Raw genomic sequence first — 12,623 nt, 5'->3', positions numbered from 1 at the left:
CTTGATCCAAGGAGACTACCTACCCAGCACCCCTGTCACAACTCAGGCAATGCCCTGGATACTTCCAGAATCCCCTGTCAAGTGGCCCTGAGCCTGCTTTCAGGACTGCATGGGCCTCTTTCCTGGTCCAGGCCTCCAGAGGGTCCACCTATGCATGCATGTAAAGTCCTCAAAATGACAAGGTAGACAAAAGTGGCTTCTTTGGACGTGCAGACAGAGCTGGGACGAGCAGTCTGGGGTGTGCACACACAGGTGTGTGAGGTCCCTCATTAGACAGCACAGGCCATGGGCCAGGGGCTTTCACCCTGTTCTGGAACTCTGAGGAATCCAAGAACTTGAAATTTGAAATGTGTCTTCCAATTTGTCATCCAGGTTATTTATCAGGGTAGGGGGAATAGAACAAATTTTATTTTAAATCATGTTAGCTTGGTTGGTAATTCTTATACATCTAGACTAAGGCTTCTGAACAGTGTCATTACTGACATTTGGACAAGATAATTCTTTGTAGTAGGGGTCTGTCCTGTGAAAACTATTACCCAAATTATGAAACCTTATAATTGCTCCTTAGTACTCATTAGTAGAGGATTAACCACATAAAATTCAAGTTTTAGGGAAAAAAATGGTGAATAATATCAATCTTATATGATTATAACTTATTATTACTTAATTTTTCTAAAACAGAAATTCTAAAGTTTGACACTGCTGCTATTTGGGCCAGATGATTCTTTGCTGTGGGGGCCTTTCCTGTGCATTGTAGGACATTTAGCAGCATCCCTGGCCTCTGCCCACTAGATGCCAGTAGCACAGCCCTCCACCCAGGTGTGACAACAAAATGTCCAAACGTCTCCCAGGGGCAAAACTGCCCCAGTTGATAACCCTAAAAAAGACTGATCTAGAAAAAAAAAATTAAAACTTAGGAAAATGCAATAGAAAGTTGAAATAATCTAGTTTTTTTTTTATATCCGCTTTACTACATGGTGTCAAAGCAGGTCAATTCATGGATTCATTCATTCAAAAAATTCATATTAAGTGCCTGCTAGGTTCCAGGCACAGCACAAGAAAGGGAAGACACATTGGTGAAGAGGGCAAATACAGCCACCTGCCTCATCAATGTCCCACCAATTCAGTATCTCTTTTTAAAGTTGCTGTCTTTCTTGTCAGTTTTCTAGTGACAACTGAAATAGGCTTTCAGATAACAAAACTTCAATAATAGAAAGAGGGTCCCTGGAAAACTTCCATGTGTAAAACAAAAAGAACCTGCCTGTAATTGAAATACTTTATTTCCTGTACAGGTGCCAGGTCTTGAGCAGACACCCAATTTATTATTCTGTCAACTTACTTATTAGGGTTGACACAAATCGAGCTGAAATATGCCTTACATACTACAGGCAAGGCTGTTTCTTTTTTTTTTTTTTTTTTCACACCTTAGCACAAAGCCAAACTTTCCTCAAGGTGAAGGGAAAGAGTGGAGAAGCTGTGGGAATTAAATTCCCGGTTCTCTATCAGCAAGATGAATATGATCCTCTTCCATCATAAATGGGAAAAAACAGCCATGGAGTGCCCACAACTAAAAACAATTCGGCAAGAGATACACCTGGGAAATGATTATCAAGCTCTGGAAAGCCCCTGATTGCAGGAAATAGCACCTATATTTTCAAAAATGTTCCCACCAGACCCTGAATCATAAAACTAACCCTCTTCCTCTTTCTCTTCCCAATTCCTTCATTCTCTCCCAGCCCCCAGTCCCAGCATATGACTCTGCACTCTGGAATTCAAATGACAACTCTAACCCCTATCCTGTAGAAAGAGACATATGTAATATGCATATATAGTGAGCTTACTTTATCATGTGGAGATGGAAATTAGGTAGCACAGGGGCTTTGAATAACCAAATGCTAGATCCGTTTTATTCATTAAGTTTGAATGCAAGACTGAGAAAATAATCTAAATATAAGGAGGCATTAGACTCCTCTAATTAACAACCTGTATGTGTAGAGACTCCCCTCCCATTTTGTCCTATATTCTTTATAAATTCCCCCCAAATAGCTATTTCTCTTGGGTCTGAAGTATATTTTCTGGCAAATGAAAGACAGTTAATTTTTCATGTGTTTTATGTAAGCATTTCTGTCCACACTAGAAATTTGTCCTGTCAGACTGGTGGTTGCCAAGGGGGAGGAGGTTGGGGGAGGGATGGAGTGGGAGATTAGGGTTAGCAGATGTGAGCTTTTATATATAGAATGGACAAACAACAAGGTCCTACTGCATAGCACAGAGAACTGTATTCAATATCCTATGATAAAGGAAAAGAATATTTTTAAAAAGAATGTATATATGTGTGTGTGTGTGTGTGTGTGTGTGTGTGTATGTATAACTGAATCATTTTGCTGTATAGCAGTAACTAACACAACACTGTAAATCAACTACACTTCAATAAAAATAAAATCTGTCGGGCTTCCCTGGTGGAGCAGTGGTTGAGAGTCCGCCTGCCGATACAGGGGACACGGGTTCATGCCCCAGTCTGGGAAGATCCCACATGCCGCGCAGCGCCTGGGCCCGTGAGCCATGGCCGCTGAGCCTGCGCATCCGGAGCCTGTGCTCCGCAACGGGAGAGGCCACAACAGTGAGAGGTCCGCATACCGCAAAAAATAAAAAATATGAAATAAAATCTTTCCTGTCAATGTTTACTGACTGTAAAATCTGGTAAGATACCAAAATAGTATTCCAGTACTGATGGTGGATTTTTAAAAATATAAAGTTACTTTATAATGTTGAAATTTTTCAATAATCAATAAATGAGAGTAAGTATTATTTGAGGATTGAGAATTACAAAGCTAATTTGTTATTAAAGTCATCTGAGTGTGAATGTTCCCATCATCGAAAGTAGAGAGAGGTAACACTGGACAGGTCATTCACCATCTCACTATCTCCCAGCTAATTTGACATGAGAGCATTAGGCTGAATGGACCTTAAAATTATCTAGCTCTCAAAATACTCTCATGCTCTAATCATTAATCAAGCAAATGAAATTTGATGTAAGGCTCTCATTGCAAACTGTTAAAATTTCAAAGCAACTTTCAGAGTAAGTTGAATTACGTACTCAGTGTTCACAGACATCTGCCAACTTGTACTATTTTATAATTGTCATTAGAGAAATTTGGCCAGATTATGCAAAATTGAAAAAAATAAATTAAGACTTTTTATTTCTAAAAATCTTGTCATAAATTAGAAAATAAACCAATATTTAAATGAGATCATTTGAAATACCCTTACAAGTTTCACGAAGTTATAAATAATATATATATAACTATATGTTATATATATAACTATATATATATTGATTTTTCTGAGAAATTGCGTTGTTTATTTCTAAATCTCTTATACCTGGCCCAGGAACTTGCACTCTCTATCTGTAAAGCTACTGCCACTTTTGCTCCATCTAGTGGAATATTGATTTTTGCTCAGTAATAACAAAATACATAACACAAGCTCTACCTTCTGCAGGCAGACATTTGTACTGCTATTTCCTACTGTGAAATGACATTTATGAAACAATCACTTAATTTAATTTCTTTTTAAAACAACCGCAAAACCATAGACTTTTGTAAACACAATGTGGTAGATTTGGAAGAAGTAAATGTGCTACATTTTTTACTTTGCAAGAAGTAAATTACTTCAAGTAATTCAATTACTCTACTGAATAAGCACGCAAAGCCAGACTAATAAGCGCAGGGAAGCTTGCATTCATCATTTGGGAAGGATAGTCTAAGAGCTACCTCTGAAGTCACACCATTAATAACAAAGTCTGTTTATAAGGTTTCTAAGGTAAAAGTTAAGGGGACATGTAAAAGTTAAGGGGGCATTCTCTCTAGCAAAAATAACTAACAAACCAGCAGATTTTTTAGATATATTTTGTTCGCATGGGGTGTTCATTTCATAATTTTCTAAGTTAATAAAAATATGTTAATATTCATAATAAAATACCATTATTAACATTACATAAATAAATTTATCTCTTACTTAGGATAATGAATAACTGTTGACTAAAGTCATCATCCCAAATGACAGGTACTTGATTGTCAGAAGTCCACGTTGCCAAAAACAGTATTGCCTCTGCTACTAAAGTCTAGTGTAAAAATGCAGTACACAATTTTCCTTTATTCTCTAGTCCCATCCCAAGGAGTCAAAAGTATCTCAAAGAAGTTTAATTTCTTCCTCTTTAAATTTTTTATTTTTTTTTATGAATTGAAACTTTCTTGTCAGGAGTGGAAAATTCCATGGCAGCCATGGCCAGTAAAACTGTAGATACCTTTGGTCCAACATTGCAGACCTAGCTCCACAGTAAAAACTGGCAGGGACCCATATGTATTAAAAGTAGAGTGTCCCCAACTCATTTGAAAATTTACCTACTTAAATTATCCCTCCAACCTATTGCAATTTGATTTATAATCTGCTGTTTCAACAGAATAAATGAACCCATTAAAAACAAACATACTGTAGATATTTATATCAGGAATAAAATTTCTCTGGGGAGGATGCAATTTATGAAAGCAGAAATATTGGAAGGAAGTAACAAATCGAAGTCCCAATTTTCTAATGAAGGATTGGAAACTGAGCTCTGCTTCAACAAGCAAGAAAAAAAACCATGTAATTATTTTTCACTCATTAGCATTTCAGTCAGTAGCAGAATATTTCAGAAGTTTCAGATAGATTTTTAAAAATTGATTTAGTCAATATTTTGTTTAGTTTAATTTTTTATAGTGACAAATGCAAGTAACTGACAGAAAGGCAGATTATCTGCATATGATACAATGCATTTAACTACAATAAATACACATATCTGTCTATAATTTCAGGACTAGATTCTGACTAGGAAGTCTGCCTACTGAATTCCAGAAGAGCAAAACAGATGCAGGCCTGCCCAGAATCTGGTTCTTAGGACAGATGGACTTTTATTACATATCATGGTCTGTCCGACAGGCTTGTAAACAAGGTACAATCTTGTCTATGACGAATATTTTCCCTTACATAAAGATTTGAAAAGATACACATATATCTTTTCCATCAATATGGTAAGTATGCTACCAATCTTCAAGGTACTTTGACTTTTATGTAATAACGAAATTGAGATCCTCAAATAAACATTGTTTTTCCTCAAAGTCTGCACACAGCATTTCCATTACATGAATGGCAAAGTGGAAAAACATGTTCATGGTTGCACTTTCATTTCCCCAACTTCTTTTTTCAGAGGCCACATGCCTATTTCAACTTATTATCCAAAGTATAATTCCTCACAAAGGGATTAACAAATGGTATACTACCATTTTTCTTGCAATCATGTATTTTAAGGACGTGGCAAGCCCCTGTTGTTGGTATAGAAAGTGAAATTAGTCCCTCGGAGAGGGTATGATCAATGCCGTGTTAATCTAACCTTCAGCTGTTAACGATTTGCAGGAGGATTCCCCTTGATGCTGTGGCTTCAACTGAAATATTGTTCTAAGAGTTTCTGTCAAATCCCCCTTCTCGTCTTGTGCTGAAAGGGGATTGAGGGGAGTGCATCCTGAGGATCAGCTTTCCTTCTCTGCTTATATCTATGATTTTTTTTTAATAGCAACAAAGTAAATGAAAATATTTTAAAATTTTATTTTCAAATAATTAGCTTTGCTGAGACCTTTCATATAAGACTATGAGAGATAAAATTCTTTATAAAACTTACAAAGTTATCCACATTTCATAATTTAGGATTGTGAACAAAAAAGAAGATGCTGTTCTCATTCAAAATACAACTATAGAAAAATATGCTCCAAATTCAAGTTCACAACCTTTTCCCTTTCTTTCAAAGGGCACCAGAGTTCACAGCTTGTGTTAGCTTAAGGAGTGTTATGAGTAGTGGGATGTGAAGAAAAAGAACTGCAGGCTTATCCCTGAAGGACTGGTTTGTTTTGGTTTCTCTCTCTCTCTCTCTCTCTCTCTCTCTTCTCTCTCTCTCTCTCTCTCTCTCTCTCTCTCTCTCGCCCTGCCCCCCCCGCCATTTTCCTTATATTTGGGGGTTTCTTTTTTTAGCAGAAATATCTATTTACTCATTGGGTTTCCTGTTAGAACTCTGTACCTTTTTTTTCTTTTAATCACAGTGTTGAACAGAAATAGAGTACTGAGGATACAGTTTATATTTCTAGTTGTTACAATATTATAAGAGAAGAATCTAATCTCACTTGTGACCAAAGTCAAACTTAAAAAAGTAAAAGAAATGCTGAAGCATCCATTCAACTTGATGTCTCCCTGAGTTCTTAATAAATTCATTCCAGCTCAACAAAATATGTGATCCATAATTGTACCTGCAGGGCACTTCTCAGTTATCAAGTTATTTTGACAGTTCATCAACCGTCCAATTTCCATAAACCTATACACTTAACTTTCCCAGAGTGAATTATTGTAACCAACTGGGTATTTTTCGATAACCAAATATACATGTCCCTTGAGTATGCTGAATGTATTTCTTGTTCAGTTCTGTTCAAGGGAGACATGAAATAGAGGAAATTATGGGTAGTTGTAAACTCTTAATTAGAGTATTCTGGAAATTAACTGAGAATAATTTGAGATATTATTCTCTGATTCTGACAGGAATGTGCAACCATATGAGTAGTTTTTTAGAGACTCTTTTAGGATGATTATTACTATTATTATTTTATAACTATTATCTACCTTTTTCATACTAACATTTATGAAAAATACTTTACATTTAGGTTTACTTTCTATCTAAACAATTTTATGCAATTATATGAAATTATTTTACCTTTCCTCAGATATCATTAAGTTTTCATTTTATTTCTAAAAAATCCACCTTGGTTTCCCACTGGGCGGTTCGTACAAACATTCCAAAGCAATGAGCACTGGTTAGAAGTAAAGCTCTTAAAACAGTAAAAGAAGCAATGGGTGGGAAGCAGGAATGAGAACATTCTTCAGCAACGCAAAGCACAGACTTCTAAGGGAATCTTCCCTCACCCTCTGCTCTTTGGAAAACTCTCATATACTGAAGAGCCTTCCATTCATTGGTATCTCCTCTAAACACATTACAATTTACTTTCTAAACAGTAGTAGGTCATTTATTGTTTACTGTTTTTTGGTCCCTTCATCCTCAGACTTCACCATCAACATAACACTATAGGAATGTTAGGTGTTTTTATTTAAAAAAATCGACCATGTATCAGACATCATTCCAGGCATAGGAGTTAAAAGTAAAAGAACACCTCTGTTTCTCAAGTTGCATGCAAGCCTGCAGGAAGGGCTGGGAGGCAAACAGGTGAGTTTAATATCATGTGACAATTCTATTATGGGGTAAGCACAATACTCCACAGCGAACAGAGCCCATAGTAAAGTGGTGCCTAAAACAGGGCTGGAAAAGAGGCAAGATTTGCTGAAGAGTATGACTAAGAGAAGTCTACGCTTAGACTTAAGAAATGAATGGGAGTTGGCCTCGGATGACCACGTGAGACATCTGGGTAATGGCAAGTAGCAGAGTACGGAGGGAACAACTACTGCAAAGGGGGAAGAAGAAAGAAGGGACCAGAAGCAAAGCTGGATAAACAAAGGCCTCCATAGATCAGGCAAGAAATATTCCTCAGGCTATAAGGAACCTATGAAGAGTTTCCACCAGATTCACATTATGGAAATGTTTGGCTGTAGATGAAGTAGGACTAGAGACAATGATACCACTTAAGAGACCACTGTAGTAATCCAGAGCTTTGTATAACTTTGAGTAGGGAGTGTCTGCACCCCAGATTGCTACAGCATGTGAATTTACCTGAGGCCGAATTAATTTTCCAGTAGATAACTAGAACATCACTCAGGCCTGGGACTAGCGTAATACAAGTAAAGCACTTGTCTTGGGCACAAAATTTAAGAAGGCACCAATAAATTCAGTAATTAAGATAAATAATACTTAGAGCAATATTTTTAATGACAAATGTAAAAAATCCATGATGAACAAAACATCAAAAAGTTAAATAAGGACAGTAACTGAGTTCTTTGGGGATGTATGTGAAAATAGACCAATTCCCCATACAATGGGTTTCTTTTCAATCTTACTTGGAGAATTTCAGTTTATTCACTCAGTGTTGCTAACCAGCTAACTCACCTCGGAAGCCGAGACAAAACACCGGCTGATATGGATGTTAAGGCATCATCCAAAGGACCTGATGGCTTCCCTTTGCGAATCCAGCTGACAACCAGTTCAAGCAGCATCAAGGAAATGAAAAACGGAGTTGCCTGGAAAGGAAATTGCAGAAAAGAGATGCTATTGTGCTCGGTATGAAATTCTTCCAAGTTTCCTGATTAGTCATTCCCAAAGTGGGAGGCCCAGAGTGATAGTTCATAGCAGAAAAGGTATATACCTATCTAGAGGATCATCTCCTCCCAACAGGCAAAGAAATCTGATTATTTCAGACACGCACTAAACAGATGCTCAAATTCTATCATCCAGTTTGGACATGAAATATAACTATAGACGTAACAACGATAATTCTGCCAAGAAAATAAAAAGATTAGGCAGGATGTGTTTCAAGTTAGATCTAAAAAAATACATTTGAAAAGAAGTGCAATAATCAGAAGTCTATTATCTACACACCTAAGGCCCACTTTAAAAGGCTTTCCTTAAGGATGCACAGGATTCTAGCTTTTCATATTAGAATTACAGGAATCACAAAATTGAAACTGTAAGAACAAAATATTTGCTTCTGAGTATTTCAGAGAATGAGGTCATTTTAAATGCTTGTTTTAGGCATCAAGTTATATTCATACAGTATTTTTTTTATATCACAGAAAAAAATTCTTGTAATCCACAACTGATGACAAATATTGGACTAGGTTTGGTATCATAATATTAAAAAAAAGATTTATGAAGATGCAAGTACCCCATTTTTTTCTTTAAAAAATCAGAAAGAAGGAGTGATATCAAATCCTGAAAGAGTTATAGGTTTCACTCATTTGGAAGCTGATCATGAGTCCTGAAGTTTTCTAAACTGAACTCCCAAGAACATATTCTCTGATGTCATTTTCTTTTCTATTTCTGATCTCAACTAGTAAGTGTTGTAAGAACAACTTTGACAGGGTGGGGAACTTAAACATTCAAGTTCTAATTCTGGATATTTCCACTTCCAATCATAGGCAGGAACGGGAAGTGCAACATGCCTGTGAGCACCTGAGTTTCAAAGAAAACTTGGTTTAAGCTGAGACCTGGGAAGTCAGGGTTGAACTCAGTCTGCTGTGTGTTCATCCTGCAGAACTATGCTGCTAAAATAAAGAGCAAATCGTTCCTGGGAGGTGGTAGGCAAATTGTCCCTTTAGAAACACAATTGTTACAAAGTTTAGTGATGTCACGTAACTACTAGCTACTGAGCTTCTAACAGCTAAATTTGTAAGGCCACTGTGTCCAGGAAAACATTTTTAAAGTTTTATCATAGTCTGGAGTAACGTATCAGGGAAGACAAGTTTAATAGGAGAAGATGGTCATGCATACTGCATGGAGATTCAATTCAAGTGGAAATTCTACTTTTGCCCCATGCTTCTTTGAAACTATATTTTTTATTAGAATTATTTGAAGAATGAACATGAACAAAACCCTAAAATGTGTTTAACTTACTTCTTATTAAGAGAAAAGCAAGAGTAGCCTCTTCCCGGAGAGTCTCACCCGTTTTAGTTTTTGTTGGAGTGTAATTGCTTTACAATGCTGTTAGTTTCTGCTGTATAACAAAGTGAATCAGCTGTACATATACATATATCCCCACATGCCCTCCCTCTGCATCTCCCTCCCACCCTCCCTATCCCACCCCCTAGGTGGTCACAAAGCACCGAGCTGATCTCCTTGTGCTATGCGGCTGCTTCCCACTAGCTATCTGTTTTACATTTGGTAGTGTACATATGTCCATGCCACTCTCTCACTTCGTCCCAGCTTACCCTTCCCCCTCCCCGTGTCCTCAAGTCCATTCTCTACATCTGCATCTTTATTCTTGTCCTGCCCCTAGGTTCTTCAGAACCTTTCTTTTTTTTTTCAGATTCCATATATATGTGTTAGCATACAGTATTTGTTTTTCTCTCTGACTTACTTCACTCTGTATGACAGACTCCAGGTCCATCCACCTCCCTGAGAAAACCATAATTCAAACAGAGTCATGTACCACAATGTTCAGTGAAGCTCTGTTTACGATAGCCAGGACACAGAAGCAACCTAAGAGTCTCACCTTTTGTACATAATCAGGCACCTCTTCCAGGGTTTCAAATGACGTTTCATTGGGTTTCATCACGTAAAACATCATGCGAATTCCCTGGGAAACCGAAACATCCTGTTGGGCTTCTGGGTTCTTCATCTCTGCCCTCGTCTGACTCCCAGCTGGAGAGTATTTGTGATTCTGTGGTTGAAGCCAGAGGCTGAACAAAGAGGACGAGATGTGCTGCACAGATCAAGCCCTTTGTCAGAGAACAGCTAAAAACAAAGCGCCACAGAGCACAGCCAACAGCAGATTCTGTGTGGAGAGACAGGAAAATACAAGGATCAATCAGGAACAAGTTCAGAGTTCAGGGGCGCTGTCCCAGAAACAGTGCACTTGGAGAGGGGGAGGGGAGGAAGGGCTGCTGCCCAAATCAAGGATAAACAGTGGAGTCTGGCAGCAGGTGGAATAATTTATCATTAAAAAAGAAAAACACAAACAAACAAAACCACATGATACCTCCTTGGAAAGGAGAAGGAAAAAAAGTGATAGCAGGTGAAAGTTCGCTCTGAAAAAGTGGGTGGAAATTCAAAACTCGAATCACATGAGGAAAATACATTTTTTTCTCTCCCTTTTGAAATTCACATTGTGTTCAGGTTTGTAGTCTCCCCAAAGAGTCACATTTCCTGAAAAGCCAAGATGTTCTAATCTCAATAAGACTAAGCTCAAAAGTCAATAAGCACTGAATATATCTTACTGGTGATTGCCTATATATTTCTGGATGTGTATCATGTCAATGCCTGAATGTTTGAAAACCAATTTAGGGGCATGTAGCTTCTTGCATGATTTGCATTGTTTAATGGATCTCAACTATTCACATCTGTATTCTTCTTAGCACTAATGGGGACTCTGAAGAAGCTGTTAAGATGCTGCTGAGAGACCTTTTCTGTTTTCCAGGAGGAGTATACATTGACTGTGCCTCTTAGGTAGACTAGAAGGCCCTTAATTGATTGCATCACCAGTGAGTAAGCGGAGCTTTCCTGAATAGCCCTCCAACTAGAAAAGCTGTGGTCATGCTTTGGCTACCACCTCATCTTTTAAAAATGTTTGTGTAGATTTAATTAGATTATTAATACATGATTGTTTTAGGAGAAATAAGTAGATACTATAGATAAGCAACAAATAAGTTACTACCCAGAGACACTACTAACATTTTGATATATGTATAATCAGTTCCACTGTCATATGACATACTCGTTGCTAAAAATCACTGCACTATGCAAGTTTGTGCAATAAAAACCATGGGGCTAATGAGAAAAATGGGATTAGAGTGCAATACTCAAAAATGTCTTAATGGTCCACAAGGAGAAAAAAATAGGAACCTAATAAAAATGGCAGCACACTTTTACACATGCATGTGTCGACTTAGAAAAAAATGCACAACGTGAGAGTTGCAAGTTAAGTTTTATCTGGGGCAAAATGAGGACTACAGCCCGGGAGACAGCACTTCAGATAGCTCTGAAAAACTGCTCCAAAGAGGTAGGGGTGAAGGTCAGTATATACGTGATTTCAGCGAAGGGGTGTACATGCAATCAAGCACATATATTTTGTAGAAGGTTTCTGCCAGTCTCGTGATGGTTACTGCTAGTCACGAGGAACAGAAGTCGCCATACAGGATTTTAGTGCTTTTCTAGATATGAGGAGATACAAGAATTGGGCTCATAAAACCAACTCCTGAAAATACCTAACTATCTGAAGACCTGTTCTGCCAGTCTTTCCCAGAGCACAGAGTGCCTCCTTTCTGCTCTCCACCCTGAGCTCCTTTCAGGGGGTGTTGAAAGTCAGCAGCTGCAGCGGCTCATGATTTAATCCTTGTAGAGGTAGATGGCAAGTGCCAATGGCAAGTGCCAATTTGTAGTTGACACATGTTATATGGTGAAGAAATGCATAAATACTACAATAAGTATGGTATTTCATCTTGAAAAAGACCTGACCTGACCTTTGTTCGTGGAAGCGGGCCTTGGAAGAGTTGCAGATTGTGAGTTACTGTGGAGTATGGGAGAAGGCTTATCTGAAATCATACAGAAAGTTGTAAAACCAGAGGTCAGGATACCATAGTTCATAACACATAGGTAGACTGGGGACACTGGTAGATGTTTAAGGTGCGTGCAGATGCGTGCATTTTGTGTCTTCCTAAGCCTTTCTGTTTAGTTGGGTGCTACCTTTAGCATTCACCTGGAATTTATCCCTGACAAAATCACATACAAACATAGATGGCACACTCAAATTATTCCGTAATATATTAATCCTGTTGAAACAAATTTGTACTTTCAAAATATTGCAGAACTGACTGTACTTTCAGGGGATTCCCATTACAAATGAATACATATGGACATACATATTTAATGAAAGTGATCGTATTAG

At 37.8% G+C, this 12,623-nt stretch overlaps 1 protein-coding gene across 1 annotated transcript in view; it reads right to left on the bottom strand.

Annotated features, from left to right (window-relative positions):
* AGMO (alkylglycerol monooxygenase) overlaps window positions 1-10,520 on the bottom strand; it is a 331,081-nt gene extending 320,561 nt beyond the window's left edge. Inside the window, exons 1-2 of the mRNA XM_065884138.1 lie at window positions 10,233-10,520; window positions 8,132-8,262 (exon numbers count right to left, since the gene is read on the bottom strand). Coding sequence (XP_065740210.1) covers window positions 8,132-8,262; window positions 10,233-10,358 — 257 coding nt within the window. The 5' untranslated portion in view covers window positions 10,359-10,520. The remainder of the gene's footprint in view (window positions 1-8,131; window positions 8,263-10,232) is intronic.
* Between the last annotated feature and the right edge of the window lie 2,103 nt (window positions 10,521-12,623).

The sequence above is a fragment of the Phocoena phocoena genome, chromosome 9 (assembly GCF_963924675.1).
Source record: "Phocoena phocoena chromosome 9, mPhoPho1.1, whole genome shotgun sequence".
Taxonomy (NCBI): Eukaryota; Metazoa; Chordata; class Mammalia; order Artiodactyla; family Phocoenidae; genus Phocoena; species Phocoena phocoena.
This window is presented reverse-complemented; position numbering and strand designations above follow the sequence as displayed.